The following is a 20867-nucleotide window of genomic DNA, read 5'->3' on the forward strand; positions in this document are numbered from 1 at the left end:
CTAACATGCTAACAGTCATCATGCTAGTACCTAGCAAGAGGGCCTCAAGTTTAGAAAGTGCCAAGGTTGTCCTATAACCTCCCTACATCATGCCTTGTGTGTATTTGCCTTTAGACATGAGTAAATTAGCTTTAATGCTAACATGCTAGCAATTAGCATTTAGCCACAGGGAGATTTGAGAAGTTTATCTCAAATGAGCCGTTAATCGCCGTATGGCTGAGCTACAAGGCTATGAAAAAGTCTGTAAATTCTCGTTTTCCCTGGAATGTGGCTGTTCTAAAAATAGAACAGGTGTACCTAATCTAGTGGCCCATTTTTGAACGTTTTGGTGAATAGCGTCGCCATGGTTACACAAAATGTTCCAAAAAATAAATACCGCTGTAGTCCTGAGCGTCAGGATTCCGGCGGTGTAACATGTGTGGGGGTCCTTCTTGCAGTTTTTGCCGCATTACGTGCACAAAAGTGGGAAGATTAAGATATAATAAAAGCTAAACACCACAAGGAATAACAATATGGGCTTGCATTACTGAGCAAGCCCATAATAAGAATCCATCAACATATTTCCCTAAATGACCAAAGCTTTAATTCCACACTACAGCAGTAGAAGAGCCGTTCAAGGCGAACTACAAAGTATGCTTGTGGTCGTGATGTGTGTGGGGGGACGGTTGAGCGCAGGGTAAAAACGGGCGCATCTCCGATGGGCTTTCATCATCATCATCATATCTGCGACGACTCCAACCACAGTGAGGCGCTCTTGACTCGCGGTGGCTGCTGAGAGTCCAGCTTCAGCAAGGCCGACACGGCCTCCTCTATCTTTGAAATCCAGGCCCTCTGCAAAACGAACACAAGTGAGTCATAACGGCTTTATTTCTATAATGGCTCCAAATGAACGACTCCATTGTGGGTCAATGTAGTAATGTTCCAGATATACATGCATACAACTATAATTACTGACTTGTATTGTTTCAGTAGTAATAAATTGTCCATGCTCTCTACCTTGGAAGACTCCGACCCAGCCTGCAAGATGAACGCCCCGATGCATTGCTGGTAGCGGTTCTGGTGCATTATTATGAAAGAATGAGGAAGTCCTGATGCTGTACAAAATCAATGGTAAAAAAATGTCAGTTTCACACCTAAAATGTGTTTGATGCCATGTTTAATATGAATTACTTGATGCGTTGAGCTGATCGATGTTCCTGAGCTGGAGACGATCCAAAGAAACGGGCTGGTCCAGAACCGTGAATGTGCATCCTTCCTTAAGAAGCTGATCCAGCTCCAGGTTCTGAGGCAACTTCAGTGGATTCTGTTCTGGACCGATGGACTTCTGCACAGAGGAAGAACATGAGGACCATGCACCACGGAGGAAGACATCTTACGTACCTTTTTGCTTCGCTTGATCTTGGTGATGAGCAGGAATTCATCAAAGAGGAACAGGTAGACGTCGAGGAGTTTTGTGTTCTCTGGGGAGGGAGGAAGCAGAGGAACATGGGATCAGATCGTGTCCGCGTGTACGTGTTCTTGGTTCTGGGTTGGGGGAGTTCAAACCTGTCAGCAGCAGTTTGCCGTCATGGAGCAGACTTCGGTGAGAAATCAGGTTCTCAAGGGTTACGGCTTTCAGGAGATGTTTAAGGTTCTGGGGAACACAAACAAGGAAATGAGATGTAACGACCATTTAGTAGGACATTTTAAGCCAGGGGTCTCAAACACGCGGCCCACGGGCCAAATGTGGCCCGCAGTACACTAGTTTGAGGCCCCCGCCTTGATATGAAAGTTTAATGTTAGTTTGATATGGATGCTGTATGGTATCATGTACCCAGAAAAAATGATTACGTTTGATTAATGTTCATGTTAAAGGTTAAATAACTGTTAATAGTTATCCTCCCTATCCGTGTGGAAGTGGTAAGTTTTTGGCGATTTAAGTTTAAAGGAAATAACTTGAAGGCTACCGTTTAGGTCGCTAGCTCTCTAGTTTGCGAGTTAGCATGTGTCTCAAGACCCTGCAGTTGCGCAATATGTTGTAAACCAAAGCGAAGTTTTTAAAAAAATTTTGTTTTATTAAATGTTTGTTTTTTTTTTTCGGAAAACCTGATGCGGCCCAGTCTCACCCAGACCCGAGCTCCAGTGGCCCCCAAGTAAATTGAGTTTGAGACCCCTGTTTTAAGCTACACACAAATAGACATGGATGGAAGGCAACAGACAACAACAAGATTGGATCATCTTATTCATCTCATTCCTTTCTTATTTCCTTACGCTCTTATTTTGGTGTGCGCTTCCTGTCAGTTGTTGTTGCTTCACGCTGTGCTACAGCCGACTGCAATCCCCAATCCTGAAGCCCAACAAAGTGTCAGGACACATGGTTGCATGTACCCAGCTCTTATTTTGCACAGAGCCATTTTGCGCCGTCACCTTTTGTTTCCATTCTGGCTTCAAAACTGTGAGGAGGCCCCTCCCCCCCCAAATTAATGACTTTTACCTGCACTTTGTAATGGGAATGGTTTAATTTCATAAGGAGTAGGAAGAAGCAAAGCTTATTAAATCCTACCCCTCCATCTGGTACTTTTACAATCAGTAACTTTTCATTTGTTCACTTCCTGCTTTCCTAATATAGTTTACGTTTTTTTTAATATATATAATATATATATATTATTATATAATGTGAGTGTGAATGGTTGTTTGTCTATATGTGCCCTGTGATTGGCTGGTCACCAGTCCAGGGTGTACCCCGCCTCTCGCCCAAAGACAGCAGGGATAGGCTCCAGCACCCCCGCGACCCTCGTGAGGAAAAAGCGGTAGAAAATGAATGAATGAATATATATATATATATATATATATATATATATATATATATATATGCACCTATTCAGCTGTATTATGGAAAGCAGGAAGTGAACAAATGTAAACAAGTTACTGATTGTAAAAGTACCAGATGGAGGGGTAGGATTTAATAAGCTTTGTTTCTTCCTACTCCTTTTGGACATGTGGAACTGTGAACTGATTATGTGATGCATTCAATTGTAATCTGATGCATGTTCAAATGAAATAATACCATTACCATTTATTGTAGTGGGAAGCATCTAATAGCATTAGCCTTGTACATGTATGTGAACATTAAAGTTATAGTATAAGTTTTTACTGACCTCTGGGATGATCGCTCGTTTGTCCCGCTCCCACACAGGAAGCCACACCAGCGCGTCTGTCAGCTGTTTGACCTTCTGGTAGTTGTCCAACCACTTGACCTTTCCCTCCAGGTCACCTTGGCGACAATACGGAGAAAATGTTCCTATTCATTCTTGGTTAGCTTGATGAATAGAAGATTTTATCAGGTACGATGGAGTAATTGGTAGTAACAGCATATTATGGGCCAGACCAGGGGTCTCAAACACGCGGCCCGCGGGCCAAATGTGGCCCACAGGACACTAGTTTGAGGCCCCCACCTTGATATGAAAGTTTAATGTTAGTTTGATATGGATGCTGTATGGTATCATGTACCCAGAAAAAATATTACGTTTGATTAATGTTCATGTTAAAGGTTAAATAACTGTTAATAGTTATCCTCCCTATCCGTGTGGAAGTGGTAAGTTTTTGGCTTTTTAAGTTTAAAGGAAATAACTTGAAGGCTACCGTTTAGGTCGCTAGCTCTCTAGTTTGCGAGTTAGCATGTGTCTCAAGACCCTGCAGTTGCGCAATATGTTGTAAATAAAAAGAGTATAAATGTGACTATAGTCGTGTTTTGTCATGTCTACAGGGCTCTAATAATGCTTTGTTCATTTTAATCTGAAAAAAATCATTTGTCTACCCACCAACTATATGTGGTTTCTTAAGTTTTTATTATTATTATTATTATTATTATATTTATTTATTTATTACTGATTGATTGATTTTGTTTATTTATTTTTCATCTTATTTTGTGTAGAAAAATAAAAAGTAAGATATTTGAGAACAGTGGAATGTTTTATCAGAGCTTTTATTGTAGAAAATCGAAACCAAAGCAAAGTTTATTCATTTTTCTGTTTTTAATAAATGCGTTTTTTTTTTTAAAACCTGATGCGGACCAGTCTCGCCCAGACCCTAGCTCCAGTGGCCCCTCAAGTAAATTGAGTTTGAGACCCCTGGGCCAGACGTTAGATGATACTTGTTTACAAAGCTAATACTGTATATGGATGATTACATTTCCTGTGTAGTTAATGAAGGTTTTATGGTATTTATGATATTGGTTATACGCTACTTTGTTGTGTATTGACGCTATACCGTGTGTACATACTGTATGTGTAAAAATTCTAATGACATTAACCAGTGTCCTGGACCTGGTCGGTGTTCAGGCTTTAAAAGTTAAGCTGCACTTTGGTCGCTATTTTTTTTATTAGAGTCCGCCTTTTGAAACACCACTGTGTGTGCTCCCAACATGGCGGATTGGGATTGGTTGTCTGCCAAACGCAGGTGTGACGCCGTGCTGATAGATGAGAGCGAAGTCAGCTTCTACAGTAAATACTCCGTCCACCTAAGGAACACTCCTCGACAACCACACCTCAGCATATCTGCCCCACCCCTTTAATGGTTATGGGAAAGTATGTAATCAGCCTCTGACTGATTTATGGTTATTTTCTAACGAGTACTGTGATATGTCAGATTTTTTTTTTTTTTTTTTTCTCTCAGAAGGCCTCCAGGCATGAGCGGCTGAGTGATATCGCTGTGACGTGACACCAGTGGCCTGGTGGAAAGTTCACATTCTCATCATCAGCAAGTGTGAGTATTGCTTCAAGCTATGAAACAAGCCTTACAACAACATGCTAAATGCTAAGGGTGTTTTTTTTGTTTGTTGTTGTTTTGTTGTTGAGGAGGAATACTTAGGAGGTGCTCACATATCGACACGTCCACTTGCTCCGCTACAGCCTGCACGTCCCTTCTTTCCTCCTCCGTGTGAAACCGCCTCGCGATGTTCCGTAGTAGCAGCGGGTACCGGGTGAGCCTCTGCAACGGCGCCACCAGTAGGTCGCGCAGTTGCAGACGGCGGCACTGCTCGTTCCGCTCACACCACTGCACAGACAGGTGAGTAGACCACGCGGAGGTTTAGTGGCCTGATATTCAAGGTGCATGGCATTTGAACGCAACGCAACTTCCTTCGTGTACCTTGACATAAGATCCAAAGTCCTCTCTGGGCTTCAGGGTGTCCAGGTAAACCAGAGCCGTGGAGTAGTTGAGGCAGTACTTCTGCAGGCAGTGGCATATGCTCTCCTGAAAGGCCTGCCGACAGATAACGGGACCACATGAGAAGTCCAGATCAACCTAACGTAAAACCAGTCAATACCAGAATACCAAAAACATGCATGATAGGCTAATTCAATTGGTGACTACCATAAGGTTTTGGCTGGCAACCAGTCCAGGGTGTACCCCGCCTCTGGCCTGAAGCAAGCTGGGATAGGCTCCAGCTTAAGCAGTATATAAGCGGGATAGATAATAAACGCATGCGCAGTTGCTTAAAATATTCATTCATTTTCTACCGCTTATCCTCACAAGGGTCGCGGGTAGGGCTGGAGCCTATCCCAGCTGTCTTCAGACACCCTGAACTGGTCGCCAGCCAATCACAGGGCACATATAGACAAACAACCATTCACACTCACATTCATACCTATGGACAATTTGGAGTCGCTAATTAACCTAGCATGTTTTTGGAATGTGGGAGGAAACCGGAGTACCCGGAGAAAAAAAACACGCATGCAAACTCCACAAAGAGATGTTCCGAGGGTGGAATTGAAACCTGGTCTTCCTAGCTGTGAGGTCTGCGCGCTAACCGCTCGACCGCCGTGCAGCCTGAGTTATATTAATAATAATAATAATAATAATAATAATAATACATTTTATTTGTATAGCGCTTTTCAAAATACTCAAAAGATGCTTTACAGAGAAAATGGAGTTGAATAAAAGCAAGTAAACAAAGTAAAAGATACATTAAAATACAACATTCATTGGTTTATACACAGCTAAAACGTGGCTAAAAGCAGGGTGGGGCACAGCAGTCAGGTATAAAAAGTTAGACATTAAAAACAGATTTTAAAAAAAAAAGTGGGTTTTTAGTTGTTTTTTTTAAACTGGGTCGGGACAAGCACGGAGCAAATGGGGCGAAGAATTCCAGAGGGTGGGGGCAGCGATGGAGAAGGCTATGTCACTCCAGATTCGGAGCTTGGTCTTACAGGGGAGTGCCGGGAGATGGAGTCTGAGGAGCAAAGGGGGGCGCGGGGGATTGTGTGGATGGAGCAAGTCTGGGGGGGGTCAGATTGTGGAGGGCTTTATAGGTTATGAGAAGAACTTAGAAGTGAATGTGTTGGGGGATATTGACAGGTACAAGTGATGTAGCCAGCTATGATTTGGCCCTCAATGACACCCATGCTCTAAGTGAGCTCTAATGACAATAGAGATTTTTTTTATTTTTTTTTTATTTTTTGCGTGCATGACTCTCAAACTCCTATCCCGACTTTATCATATCAGTGTAAAAACTGACGAATGAAGAATTGGACATCACCACCATCTAAACGCCTTAGTGTAGTTCTGTACTATAACATGTGCTTAGAAAGAAACTACTATATTAATACTTGGTTGGTGAAACCCTTTGTTTTTTTTTTTTTTTTTTTTTTTTAAGTGTTCTCCCTGCCAGTAGTCTGACGTGACATGCAATGATTTGAGCGTTTGCCAACTGACAAACTGTTCTCAGTCCCGCCCTTAAATGCTGCGGCATTGTTGTCTGTCGGCACCGACACACAATGACAACTAGCTGGCAGCGCATTGAGTCATCTAAAAAGGGCTGATGTCGCTTAAATGGCATCAAACGTTTGGGTGTTTTATTTGCCCATGTTCTATCCACTTGCTCGTGTAGATTTTACCCATGGAATGGTATAAGAAGTTATGTCACACATCCACTCTTCAATCCACTAAAATGTCTGAGTCAATAGCCACGTTTACATGAGGATGTTTCTCTCTTTCTGAATAGAATCTTTCCGAAAGCAATGGTATACATGGAAAGGAATATTCCAATGACGCGTCTACATGTGCTGCTATAATCAACCAGAATAGCGTAAACACCAACATCACGTGATACCGACTTCCCCGAATTTTTCTTTCACTTGTTGGAACAACTCTGTATTGCCAGTTTTTTGTTCGTTCAGTCTTGAAATTTAGTTTGAATCAAAAACACTTGCTCGCCTCCATTTTTTTTTTTTTTTTTTTTAAATCGAAGAACGTCTGGAGCTGCGTGTTACATCATATCTCAGCATTCACTGAAAGAACACACCCAAGAACAGGAAACGTTCAATCTTGCTAATATTTTATAATTAAGCTCGGTACATGTTTTATATAGATATGTATTTTCTTTTTTTAATAAAACTGGACTTGAATGAATGGCGTATAGAAGGGTTTAGATTCTGTTCCACAGATGGCGCTAATGCACACAAAAGCTACTTGCCAACCGCCAATAAACAACAGAAGAAGAAAAACACCACAAAGAAGAACGCAGTCTGACAACTTTCCGATTGAGCGGGTACAAGATACCTGAATCGGATTGGGGAAAGGAATATTCCACCCCTGTGAATCCGATTATATATTCATTCGGAATGAGGTGTATGCAAAGGTTATATTCTTTCCGTTTGAGCAAATAACCCGAATGGAATTGGAATATTTGGGTTCATGTAAACGTGGCTATTGAGTGACTTTGGGTGATAACACTTTCACACTTACATTGCTCAGCAGTTCCATCAAGGTGGACCCACCGCTAGTAGAGATGTCCAGCGAGTCCTTAATGGCACGCAGGAGGTTGCTCAGAAAATCAAAGCTCACCTGTGGTGGAAAAAAAAAATCTGTGTCCAGTGTCACTACATACTCAACAGTCGTACTTCCAAGAGTGTAACAACAATAAAATTGCATCATTGTGTTAGCTGGTATCTTTTATGTTGTCTGTATTTCTACATATCCCATTGTAACTTTGATAACCACGATGATTTATGGTAATGGTTTTATTTCATTTGAACATGCATCAGATTACAATTGAATGCATCACATAATCAGTTCACAGTTCCACATGTCCAAAAGGAGTAGGAAGAAGCAAAGCTTATTAAATCCTACCCCTCCATCTGGTACTTTTACAATCAGTAACTGTTACATTTGTTCACTTCCTGCTTTCCTAATATAATTTTTCAAATTTGATTAATTTTTATTTATTTTATTTTTGATATGACCATCCAATGCCATAATGGGTACCATAGTAAGTGTCAATATAGTGATATATATAGCACATCATGACTGGTTCAAGACTCTTCATCCTTGTATTTAGCAAACATCAACTGCTTGTATTGTTTCTTGAATTGGCTCATCGTTGTGCATTGTTTGAGGGTCTTACTCAATCCATTCCATAGTTTGATTCCACATACTGAAATGCTATGGCTTTTTAACATAGTCCTAGCATATAAGTGTTTCAAATGTAGTTCTTCCCTGAGATCATATTTCTCCTCTCTTGTAGAGAAGTATTGGATGATATTTTTAGCTAATTGGTTATTTTTAGCCTTATGCATTATTTTAGCTGTTTGAAGATGAACTATATCAGCAAGTTTAAGTATTTGTGATTTTAGAAATAAGGAGTTAGTATGTTCTCTGTAGGCAGCCTTTTGAATTATCCTTACTGACCTTTTTTTGCAGTACATTTAGTGAGTGAAGATTACTTTTATTGACGTGTTCCATGCAAAGGTATCAGCCCCCACTTGCTGCGTTTGCATTAATGCTCACCAAGCAAAGCTCACTGAGATTTGCAAACAGCCTCCAGGAGTCAATATCGAGCAGGCAGTTCCTTGTCTGAAGGTTTGTGAGTGTCGCCAAAAACACCTGAATGCAACAAAAGAATCAGACAATCGGCTTAGACAGTGTCTGTTTGCCAACCGTTTCGGTCATCCAGAGCTCTAAAGCTGAGACAAAAAAAAAAAAAGCGTCATCAGAAACTCAGAAGAAAGATTTAAAGAACAAAGAAACAGGTGTTGGGTTTCGTTTGTGTTTGGTCTTTTTGTTTGTGGTTCAGCGTGTGTGTGTGTGTGCGCATCAAGAGCCATTGTGTGCAAAGAATCACCTCTTTGAGAACCATAAGCTGATCCAGGAAGTAAACACATTCGCTGGTGAAAAGCTCCCAGATGGCCTCTTGTCTCTTGGAGGCCAGACGGTCAGAAGAAGAGCACCACTGGGAGGACTGGTCTTGTAAGAACTCTGCTAGGGAGTAGTCCTGCACAAAAATGATAGTAAGAAATTAGTAAAAGCCATAAATGACTATGTGTGTATTCCATGAGGTTCCTCCCCCCCATGCTGATCCACCCAAGCATGCACAGCGAGTGTTTATGTTTATGCTGGGCAGTTACAGCCTAGAAAGTCAGGTTCTTGCATAACTTGTTATTTCAGAGTAGCACATTCGACGTTGGATTAGAAATCAGGATCTGTTAGTCACTCAGACTGCAATAGTGCGTGAATTCAATATCACTATGCACTGTCACTTATAATATAAACATAACAAACAATGTAGTTCTTCATGTGTTTTTACAGTGATCATTTCTCACCTTATACTTCTGAAGGTCGTAGTTTCTCCAGTTTTGAATTTGCGCTGTGGAGAGATATTTCTCAATATCTGACACGGTGCTGTTTTGAGACTTCCCTTTAGTCTGAAAGGTGAAAATCACAATTTGGAAATAAATTAGCATCCTTGTGTGTTTATGGAACAACAAATGGAGTATTGCATTGTCACTCTGGCCCAGTCTTGCATGATATTACAAAGTGGGTGAGGAAAAGCCATGCAGTGGCACATTAATCTGCTTTGAGAATGTTCAACTCGCCACTGTTATTAAAAAAAAAAAAGCACAAAAGACCAAGAAGACCCACCGTGCTACGGCGTGAAAAAGGCCACTTTGACTTCTTTGTGTCTAGGAAAAAAAAAAACATGAATTACAAAAGGGGTTCTCATACATAATAGTATAGTATTTCTATGTATAATGTATGTATAATAATATAATTATGTGTAATTCCTCAATAGTTGTGTAATATGTCAGTCAAAATAGCTTTGTAGCATTCATTATACAGTTCATAAATTACATCCAGTTAGCATTTGCTGTCAAACATTACAAATATACAACAAATTAAAAACATAAATATAAATAATACAATAATAAAACAAATATAACAAATTAATTCAAAAGACAATGCGGCCAAAGTCAATGGCCACATTTTCCAATGACACACACATAAAAACACACATTTCTAGAGTGGAGTTCATTAGCGGCTGAACAATCCGACGCTTGTTGAATTCCGCTTCACAGTGCTCGGAAGAATCCGGAGAGGAGCTTAATGTCAGCTGACTGATGTCACATAACATCTACAAAGTGATGTTTGATCAGAGGTGTATTTGCGTTGACATGCCGCACTGTAGGCAAGCGTTTAGCAAAGTGAACATGACTGCTATTCAAAAGTAGAAAAGAAAGGAACATCGGGAATGTTTACCAGAGAAGTTGGAGTTGTTTAGTCTATCAGCCGCTCCGTTGGATACAAACAGGTCACCTGGTGAAACGTCTAATCCGGACAAGCTGACCACTACAGAGCTCCGCCTTCTTTCTTGTAGCCTGAGGTAGACAAGGAGTTTGGGTTAGTCCCGTCACATTTATCCAAACAATGCTATGGTTATTATGGTAATATTTCATTTGAACATGCATCAGATTACAATTGAATGCATCACATAATCAGTTCACAGTTCCACATGTCCAAAAGGAGTAGGAAGAAGCAAAGCTTATTAAATCCTACCCCTCCATCTGTTCACTTCCTGCTTTCCTAATATAGTTTAAGTTTTTTTTTTTATCCCGTACCAAAGTACGAGGTTATATGAGCATCCAATGACATAATGGGTACCATAGTAAGTGTCAATATAGTGATATATATAGCACATCATGACTGGTTCAAGACTCTTCATCCTTGTATTTAGCAAACATCAACTGCTTGTATTGTTTCTTGAATTGGCTCATCGTTGTGCATTGTTTGAGGGTCTTACTCAATCCATTCCATAGTTTGATTCCACATACTGAAATGCTATGGCTTTTTAACGTAGTCCTAGCATAGAAGTGTTTCAAGTGTACTTCTTCCCTGAGATCATATTTCTCCTCTCTTGTAGAGAAGTATTGGATGACATTTTTAAGTAATTGTTTATCTTTAGCCTTATGCATTATTTTAGCTGTTTGAAGATGAACTATATCAGCAAGTTGAAGTATTTGTGATTTTAGAAATAAGGAGTTAGTATGTTCTCTGTAGGCGGCATGATGAATTATCCTTACTGGCCTTTTTTGCAGTACATTTAGCGAGTGAAGATTGCTTTTATAGTTATTAGCCCATATTTCCACACAATAAGTAAGATATGGTAGAAGCGGAGAGCAATAAAGAGTGTGGAGTGATTTCTGATTGAGAACAAATTTTGCTTTGTTCAATATTGAAATATTTCTGGCCACTTTATGTTGTATATTTGTTATATGAGGTTTCCAGCTTTCCTTATGATTAGGATTTCAGAACTAGCTTTTTGATGAATATATCTGTCCTATGTTCTAATAGCTCGTTACTAAGGCATGTTTACAGCTGGGAAAAACACAGGTGTGGCTTTTGGCCTCAGGCAATACTCAAATAGCTCAGGTGTTTTAACATATTCTCTGCTGGGATAACAGAAGAGAGTAATTGTGATAACATGGTAACAAATTGCCATCCAGTTATCATCTGGAGTTGAGGCGATCAAGGATTGATGGCATCGCAAAAATCACACGTACTCTACTCCGTATGTATGCACAGTATGCAGTTTTCTAGTGATTAAGTAATATATTGGATCAAATGATACCATATGTTTGTTCGGCAGCAAAAACAAATGCTTCTCTGATATTTTTGTTGAGTATTTATCCATCTACAGTGTATCATTGCTGCAGCGTAATGGTGGATAGGCTGGTTCTGCGGAGATACAGGTCGACTTTCAGCACCCTGTCATGTACTGACAGTTGGTCGGTGACCCTTATCAGCTCACTGCGGCTTCACCGTCGAAAGCTGAAGTGTTTTCTCCCGAGACCGACATAGGTACAGAACTGATGAGAGCAGACAATCACGTCAATGTTTGCCGTGGAAAAAAAAAAAACTCATCAGGCTTGCACTAACTGGCCACACCTAAAATACTATGTTTGTGTTCACATGATTATTACTGTGGGTGTACTTTGCACGGGTGTAGAACTACGCATGATACAGAGATGTGTTTTTTATTATTCAGACTCTATCCAGAGATAAAGGATGAAGTTCAGTTTTACACCTGAAGCAAAATAATATTTTGTTAAATGAATACCTGCTATGACTGTGCTCTATTGTAGTACTTTGATACGTGCAAGCAGAATTTCAAACAAGAGGAACAATATTTGCCTGGGCCAACAATAACATGTAAAACAGCGCTGGTGAGCGTTTCTTCCTTATCGAACACAGTAGCTCTAAGGCTACATTTCTGCAGTTGAACCACAAACGGCTGCAGGCGGGAAATCAGTGTGCTTGGATAAATTATCGGCGTCTGCGCATTAAGCTTGTGAAAAGTGCAAAGTGATCGGTTCAGGTAAACTTAACACCGAGTCAACGTTGAAAGAGATAATACAGTAAAACCTCGGATATATCTGATTCCCACTTGTTCCCACTGGTTTTGTCCGATATAAGCGAAATCCGTTATATGCGTATATCGGAAAATGTCCGTTTTACGCATATATCGGAATTATATCCGGTATATGCGTAAATCGGATTTTATCCGTTATAAAAAGGCACTTCCTTGACTATGTTTCCAATGTACCAGGACTGGGCAATGAAAAGAGACGTAAGGTAATGAGAATTTAACTTTATTGGACTCTGAGCATAACAAATTGTTAATTAAGCTAGGCCCTGTTACGCCCGTCAGGCCTACGTTATTTCCAATAGTGAGGTTAAGATCTCATTCACTGCTGTGCTAGTATTATTGACGTCACTCACTTTTATATTTGTCCTAAATCTGGAGCCAGGAGAAAGACAATAGCCAGTGACATCAACAAGATTAGCATAACGATGCGGCCATCCGATATATGAGAGGGAAATTTAATGGAAATGCATTGGAACGGGACTGGAGATTTTGTCCGAAATAGGCGAAATCCGTTTTTTTTTTAATTGGAAATGCATTACAGAAAAATCGGTTCTTTTTTATCTGTCCGTTGTGAGCGAATTTCCGATATATCCGAGGTTTACTGTATAGCGAGCGAGCGGCATCACCTGAGGTGGGCACACGGATAATGAGACTGGAGGAAGGGAACAGAATGCTCCCTCGCAAAGCAGGTCAGAGCTTCCGTACTCTTCATTCCAAAGCATCCTCACAATGACAATCCTGTTGCTTTGAGACCCACTCAGAAAGCCTCCTCTGTGTCCACTGAGGGCACTTGTAAAAAATGGGCGCTTTGTTCTCCGCTCAAAAGAGAAATAATGATGCACAAAAACAAAACTGTCCCCACCGATGTCTTTGCGGGGCTGGGCCACAGTAAGAGGTGCAGTGCCAGCGTGTAATTAAAAGGGACAATAGCTGCCTAATTATCCGACGAGGGGAACAACCCGGCCGCCCATTAGGAGGGGTGTGGGTGGCACTAAGGGAAAACAGCATTAATGGGGGTTTGTCTAGTACACACACAACCATGGGACTCTCAAAACTTAACCCACTAAGCTGCGCCGCACTAACAAAGACATGAATGACAATGAATTCCCAATGGGGGTCCTTATAGCAAAAAGGTACCATCGCGGGTGCCCAGTGACACAAGGCAGGGCCCTGTAAGTGTCGGCTTATGGTTTTTATGCAGCTGAATAAAGAGATTTCCAGTCATAATAGCGCCAGCTCACTGTGATAATTAGAGATGATTCAAAACGGGTGGGCAGGGGGGGAATTTTCATATTACTGACATGCAAACATGTTCCCATCAAAAGGATGATGGCGTCACAGATAGCATGCAAAAAAAACTCACCTATTAGGGTGATGCTCTTCCTGCAAAAAGAGGACAAGGTTGCAGTCATTGCAAAGCTTTGCATACAGTAGAAGCATACATGAAACATCAAATAACTACTGTTTAGGCCCGAGTTATGTAATTGACAATCATACATTCACTGCGGAAAAAGTCCTGACTGGCAACATTTACAAAGAATTAAAAAAAAAAAAAAAAAGATCATGAACTTTTATCAGAATATATTCTCCCTTGGCACTTCTAAAAGTAGTTTTCCTCCATTTCTATTAGCAAACAGATGTAAACATAACCTTGGATGGAGTAAAAAGTCATACTACTACTTGGTCTTACAGTACCCTCAACATTCCGTGGTGTTCTTCTACCAAACAACAGTATTATATCACTTTCAAAAGACATTCAAATCTGAAACTGTGTTTTAAGTGGCCACTCACATTCAAAAGCCTCTGATATCTGAGGAGAATACCGACACTCTATTGAGAATGTGCCGTGTTGAATAGCAAGAGCTGATGAATAGATCTCCCATTATCTTCTTCCATCGCTCGCTGACCCCTCCATTATTGGGTGACTGCTGACTGCCGTGAATGGGGGACCCAGGGAGAGCACTTCCCAGGCCTCTCCGGGGCAGTGGGCTCGGTCCAAGCTGTCAGTGCATGTAACTGCTGATTCATCGGCTGTCAAAAGCTTGTATTGTGGATGACCACCACGGGGGGGGGGCAGAAGGAGCTCGATCGGACTTCCACAAGGAAGGAATGTGTAACAATTTAATTTACAGGCGATGGATTAAAAATCCACACCTGACTACACCGCAGGACCAAAGGGCCCCAAGTTCAAGTCACCCAAACAGTACGGGGTTATGGGCAGTGGCGGTGAATCAGCCCCTCCACTTGTACCCCTAAAACACACTGCACCTAAATCCTATAACTGTTCACTAGTTGTTGATTGGCTGTCCATTGCCCCCAATTTGTGTATTGATGACGGGAGATTAAGATTTTTGCTTGATGAATGCCAATAATTTACATCTTTTCCACAACCATAACATGCCTTTCTCAACATGGTTGTTAAAACAAACGAGAAGCAACTGAACTGAACATCTAAACTGATCCTTATTTGGGTCGCAGGTGAGCTGGAGTCTATCCCCAAGTGGAGTAAAACCTGGACTGGTCACCAGCCAATCACAGGGCCCACATAGTCACACTTTTTTTTAAACACACATTGAGGTAAAAAAAAAAAGTTCAGCAAGATGTTGGTAGAGGGTAGAATTGAACCCTGGTCTCCTAGCTGTGAGGTCTACGCGCTAACCACTCGACCACCGTGCAACCCTCTATCAACATCTTGCTGAAAATGTTTTACCCCAATGAGTGTTAAAAAAAACAAACAAAAAGTGTGACTGGTTGTCTATATGTGCCCCGTGATTGGCTGGCGACCAGTCCAGGGTGTACCCCGCCTCTTGCCCGAAGACAGCTGGGATAGGCTCCAGCACCCCCGTGACCCTTGTGAGGATAAGCGGTAGAAAATGAATGAATGAATAATAAGAAATATACAAATAAGTACCAATATGAGTTTGGAAATCTATTATTCCCATCATGGGCTGCACGGTGGTTGAGTGGTTAGCACTCAGGCCTCACTGCAAGGATACCCGAGTTCAATTCCACCCTCAGCCATCTCTGTGTGGAGTTTGCATGTTCTCCCAGTGCATGCGTGGGTTTTCTCCGGGTACTCCGGTTTCCTCCCACATTCCAAAAACATGCTAGGTTAATTGGCGACTCCAAATTGTCCATAAGTATGAATGTGAGTGTGAATGGTTGTTTGTCTCTATGTGCCCTGTGATTGGCTGGTGACCAGTCCAGGGTAGAAAATAAATGAATGTTGGTAGAAATCATACCACAAGCTACCAAACATGCCTTGCGGCAGGAATATATGGGTGTTTTTTTTTGCCATGGGTATTGTGCATAAATACATATTTATTTGTATGCCCACGCGGTGCAGTAGGCAGGTTACTTTGTGCGTTGTGTGTCTTAACAAGTTGTGTTGTTTGGGTAACGTTTTTGCACAAGCTACTGATTGCATCAGATTATTTTGGCGACTGACTGGCCAAGTTAGGCTTAAATAACTTGGTGCCTGGTGAAACATAATCACCCATGCAGTAATTATGCTGTGGGAGGCGCTTACCTCTCCCTTACCTATTTGCTTACTCAAATCTAGGTGTTGACCTTTTTTTATTGCCAGGCAGTGTAATAAAGCTTATTGCTTAATCACTCAATTGTACGTGTCAACGTAAATATGTCTTATCGTAATAATAGTGCTGGTTTTTTTTGTCATTTTGAATTGGTGTCTGTGACAGCTTGGCGTTTACAATTCAAAGTCTAACAAGTGACTGGTATTATTGCAACCTCCCCCTGGCATATGGGTAATTATTGACATGTGGGCACAAGAAAGTGACATGGCGAGCTGACTTTTGAGATAAGTAATTACAATTGTGTGCCTGTTTAATGAACAAGTGACTTTAGTTATCTGTGTGATAACATTCTAAAAGTACATCATACAGTATTATGAGTATTAGAGTATTATACTGTGTTTAGTGCACCACCTTGTTTTGAAATATAGCAAACACCACAGCTCACCTGTAATTCACCATCAGGAAATCCAAACTCCTTCATAATAGTAGGATGAGCACTGTGACATTCTGGCTTCATGGAAGCGATATGATTGTCAAAGGTCTTTGATCTATGCGATCTGGTTCTCTGACGGCCACAGGATGAAATTGGCGGATGTTCATGACAGATCTCCCCATCGGAGAGGAGGGGGCTCATGGCGAGAGGAGACTTTACTCTGTGTAAAGGTGATGACAAAGTGACAGGCGAGGGCTCCTCTTGTGTGCCGGCGGGATCCCTGGACTCCAACACGGGACGCCGTGTGCTCCTCATCCTCCTCAAAGTGGGAGAGGTGGAGATGCGACTGGGAGCCTGTCGATCAAACTGGAAGACGGGTGCTACCATTCCGTCACCATCAAGCAAGGGTGAATGTCTCAGCTTGGAGTGCGTCCGGGAGAGTTCGATGTGCATGATGACCGGGTGGCTGGTTTGACACTCCTTGTGCTCAGAAGACCCGCCGCCATCTGTTTGGGTCTCTGCATTTGCCACACCTGATGTGAAATCTTCATTTTCCACCCATTCAATGTAACTCCAGTCCAACTTGGTTTTATCAGCCTGCTGCTCATTGTCCTTCTGGACAACATGTTTCATTGTAGACATTGTAGCCTCAAAGGCATTGTAAGAGCAGCAAAAGCGTTCAGAAAACAGGCAGTTTAGTGGTTTGGCTGCTTTGCTTCTTCTGATTAAAAGGTCAGATGATAATCCTGCAGCATTCCAGCACCATTCACACCAATAACCTGACTGGATTCTAGGGGGGAAATAAAAAAAAAAAGTCAACAAATCAAGTAAAACTTAGCAATAATACTCTAAAACATGACATTTAACCATAGCAAAAAAAATAATAAAAGGTGAGTCTACACTATATGGGTACTAATGAAGACTTTCTGGCGAGTTTAAATGCGTGTAGGTGAAAGCAAAAGTGGATTATAAAGCTTATTCCATGTGACAATAGAGCGACACAAAAGGCGTGAAAGCGAGCTGGCGCACTGTTGTTACGTCACGGATGTTCACTAAAAAAGGATAACATCGCCTTATGCAGTTTAAAAAGAAGTCACTTTAACACTTTATTACTGCTGCTAGTATTCAAAGTTGAGCCACCATGAGGCGACAAAGGAAGCGTAATACGTTGTCGTAACGTTCTCAGGTAAAGTATCTCACCTGTGTCTAATCACATACTTATAAGAGTTGAAGAAGATGGAGAAAGAAGATAATAAGTACTTACTTATATGTGTGGAAAGTAACGGCCGAGACCTGCTTGACGTCGGCGGAGGAGGGGAGACCTGCTGCTCGGCTAAGTGCCAAAGGACAACCCGAAATGGCTCAAATAGAGAGTTAAAGACACAAAGTATCCTCCCAATAACTGTTTGTGGTCGCTCGGTAGACGACGCTAAAGAAGAAGTACATTAAGCAGATACATAATGGCTATATGAGGACGTTTTAGCAAGTTAGCCAAGCCGGGAGGAAAGGTGCGACTGTGCACTGCCTGTATGGAAACATCAGTGCCTCTCTCTCTCTCTTTATTACCCCCCTCTCTCGCTCTCTCTCTCCCTCTCTCGCTCTCTTTTTCAGGTTGCTTAGCTAGCTCAAAGTTAGCACATCATTTACTAAACCTTTTTTAATCACGAGTGTATATGTAATTATACAGGCATTGCCAAACAAACTCAAGTTAATAGGACCCCTTAATAGGAGCAGTGACAAGGAACTATCAATAGCGACAAAGTACACTCGATTGTGTGTTGGTAAAATCCTTTTACGTTCTGTTTTTATTTAATCTTCATACACGATGCTGGTTTTTATATTTTTATATAACATATTATAACACATAATAACATATCAGATGATTAATGAAAAACATTATTACTGTATTTGAGTTCAAGGTCTGCTCATGAACACTAGAGGGCAATGTGGGTCAAATAGTAAGACCTTTCAATGCCGGGGGATTTAAAGGTTGACCTTCAGCGCCCCCTGGTGTATATAAATGACTAAAAGCTTGTAAAAGCCACACAATACAAGTTATTTAGGCCTTGTTTTTGTGTATCTACTCCCCTTTGAAAAGTATTTCGGAAGGGGAAAGTATATAAACAAATCAAAAGCTTACAAATAAACTTAACAAAATAAAACAAAAACGTATAAAAAATAACACTCAAATTTAAGTTTCACTGAACCTTGACAGCCACATGAAATCAATAACATCATCACCTAAAAACATTCCCTACATCAAAAGAATAGTGTTTAAACTCAATTTAGAGAGACTAATAGACGACTATAACAGACTTTGCTTACTAAACAAGCTGTAAAACTGCTGCACTACATCCAAAATGCTGCTGCTCGAGTCCTGACTAGAACTACAAAGTTGGCAATACGAGGCGTATGCAAAAGAAATGCATTGTAATCTGTCAATGGCATTTCACACTGGACTTTTTTGTGAATATATGAATATATAATAAGATATATTGGTCTCTCTGTTTACAATAATTTCCCAATGGGTCATTTGTAATTCATTAGATAGGTACTCTGTGGCCAAATTAATTGAATACAACAATAGGAAACAAATAATGGTTTATTTCTGTTACCTGCATATTCAATAACATGATTTTCATGTCCTACTGCTAGTATCCGACGGTGCATTCAACAATTTGCATAAGTTCCTGTTCTGCCATTCTCTGTGGGTATACTGGCAGATTTATGCTTTTAGTAGGGATGAGTGGATCATCCCCATATTGACCGTGGCGATAAAAAGGCATAATCAATATCTGATTGATATGAGTATTTTGTTTTCACACCCATCCTTGTTCACATTGTTGTTACTGCTATATGATACTATGTATCGTTATTGTTTACAAATTGAGGAAATGAGTTCTTGAACGCAATCATAGTCAGTTGTAGTCTTTCCTTGTGTTTTGTTTTTACTTTTTAGGAATAGCAAGCAGTTATTTTATTATACTTGAAGTAAACAAACGTATTTAAGTCAAATATTATTAGGTTCTCAGTGTTTCATTGCAGGGGCCTGGCAAAAATTTTATCCCATGGGAAGCATGACATATTTTTTTTTTTTTATTAATCCACACAAACCACTATATGAGTTCCTGGCACCAGCATTCTGCATACAACTGGTGATTAAAATGGATGAATATAATAAGTTGAGTTAACATCCCCAATAACTGAAAACAGTTAGATTTATTTAAATGTCGCTCCATGGGGGCCCACCCCACTATTTGAGAAGCACTGACTTAAGTAAATAACAAATTAAACAGGGCGAACTAAAAGTTCTAAAAGTATAAAAACAGAAAAGTAGACATACTTTGCTGTATCTATGCTTTTGCCATATTGTTACATGATGTGTTTCATGCTCCTTAGCGTCATTTGTCACTGTTTACTTCTACCATGCTAAAAATGTTAGGACACAGAATCCTACTTATGCTGATTAAAAAAAATATTTCTACAAATACCTGAGACATCTATGAGTAAAAGAATACAAAACATTTCAATTTGATTCTGGAATGAGCCTTTTTGATTTATTGGAATAATTTACGAAAGTGCGTTAGTGAGGGCCTATTGTCAAGGGCTGACCGGAATTAGCTCACAGCCTTGACAGCAGCAGTCCCCGCCCCCTTGAGGTGGATGTGAAAAGCAGCGATCTGCCACTTTGACATACAGGAAGAAGTTCAAGAAGCTTGGCAAACTCCGCCATTTCTTTCAAGTTAACACAAGTTTTTTTTTCTAAGTCTACTTTTACTGTCTTTTAATGGTCTTGCTAAGGAAGTGGAACAGGAAGAAAGCTTGCTGAACTGGGGGAGACTATAACTCGTGGATTATTCCAAGCAGAGACTTCACTGTGTGGGTGCAAATGGGGGACGACGGACAAGTTTGAAGTAGATCATCACTTTGCAAAAAAAAAAATGTCAGAACACAGATCGAGTTTCCTTCACATTGGAGACATCGTGTCTCTGTACGCGGAAGGATCGGTGAATGGCTTCATCAGTACTTTGGGGTACGTTGCTCCTCACTGCTTCTCTTTAATAACTTGGCTTTGCCGGAAAAAGCTAATTTGCATGAACATGTGACACTTTGAGGTTTTTGAGGCAAATGTAACAGGTATGCAAAGCAGACAAGTGCAATTGCTTACATTTAACATTCGCAGGGGCGAGGAGGAAGTGGTTTGCAACTTAATATTGGC

The 20867-nt window shown here is 40.8% G+C and overlaps 2 protein-coding genes across 5 annotated transcripts in view; one reads left to right on the plus strand and one right to left on the minus strand.

Annotated features, from left to right (window-relative positions):
• Positions 1-421: 421 nt before the first annotated feature.
• Positions 422-18179, minus strand: plekhg7 (pleckstrin homology domain containing, family G (with RhoGef domain) member 7). Its single transcript, XM_058074848.1, has 17 exons — positions 17913-18179; positions 16661-17438; positions 14043-14062; positions 10513-10631; positions 9898-9938; positions 9579-9680; positions 9101-9250; positions 8767-8862; positions 7726-7824; positions 5128-5241; positions 4860-5034; positions 3138-3253; positions 1546-1633; positions 1381-1460; positions 1171-1324; positions 997-1094; positions 422-831 (listed from the first exon to the last, which is right to left on the minus strand). Exons 2-17 carry the CDS (start codon positions 17288-17290, stop codon positions 718-720), a joined length of 2196 nt encoding a protein of 731 aa, XP_057930831.1. The 5' UTR covers positions 17291-17438; positions 17913-18179; the 3' UTR covers positions 422-717.
• The window catches only part of itpr2 (inositol 1,4,5-trisphosphate receptor, type 2), an 81624-nt gene continuing 78499 nt past the window's right edge, over positions 17743-20867 (plus strand). For 2 of the 4 annotated variants that reach the window (XM_058074846.1, XM_058074845.1), the window contains exon 1: positions 17887-20681. In XM_058074846.1, coding sequence (XP_057930829.1) covers positions 20590-20681 — 92 coding nt within the window. In that variant the 5' untranslated portion in view covers positions 17887-20589. Of the gene's footprint in view, positions 17835-17886; positions 20682-20867 lie in introns of those variants that run through there. The other 2 variants (XM_058074847.1, XM_058074843.1) reach the window with 2 other exon arrangements.

This window comes from Doryrhamphus excisus, chromosome 6 (assembly GCF_030265055.1).
Source record: "Doryrhamphus excisus isolate RoL2022-K1 chromosome 6, RoL_Dexc_1.0, whole genome shotgun sequence".
In the NCBI taxonomy this organism is placed as follows: domain Eukaryota; kingdom Metazoa; phylum Chordata; class Actinopteri; order Syngnathiformes; family Syngnathidae; genus Doryrhamphus; species Doryrhamphus excisus.

What these genes read in the sequence shown, in the direction of transcription:
- plekhg7 (XM_058074848.1), bottom strand. Translation starts at nt 17,290, where the DNA reads ATGTCTACAATGAAACATGTTGTCCAGAAGGACAATGAGCAGCAGGCT. An exon ending in AAACAACTCCAACTTCTCTG is followed by an intron (nt 9,939 to 10,512) that starts GTAAACATTCCC and finishes TTTTTTTCCTAG; the next exon opens with ACACAAAGAAGTCAAAGTGG. An exon ending in ACGACCTTCAGAAGTATAAG is followed by an intron (nt 9,251 to 9,578) that starts GTGAGAAATGAT and finishes ATTTTTGTGCAG; the next exon opens with GACTACTCCCTAGCAGAGTT.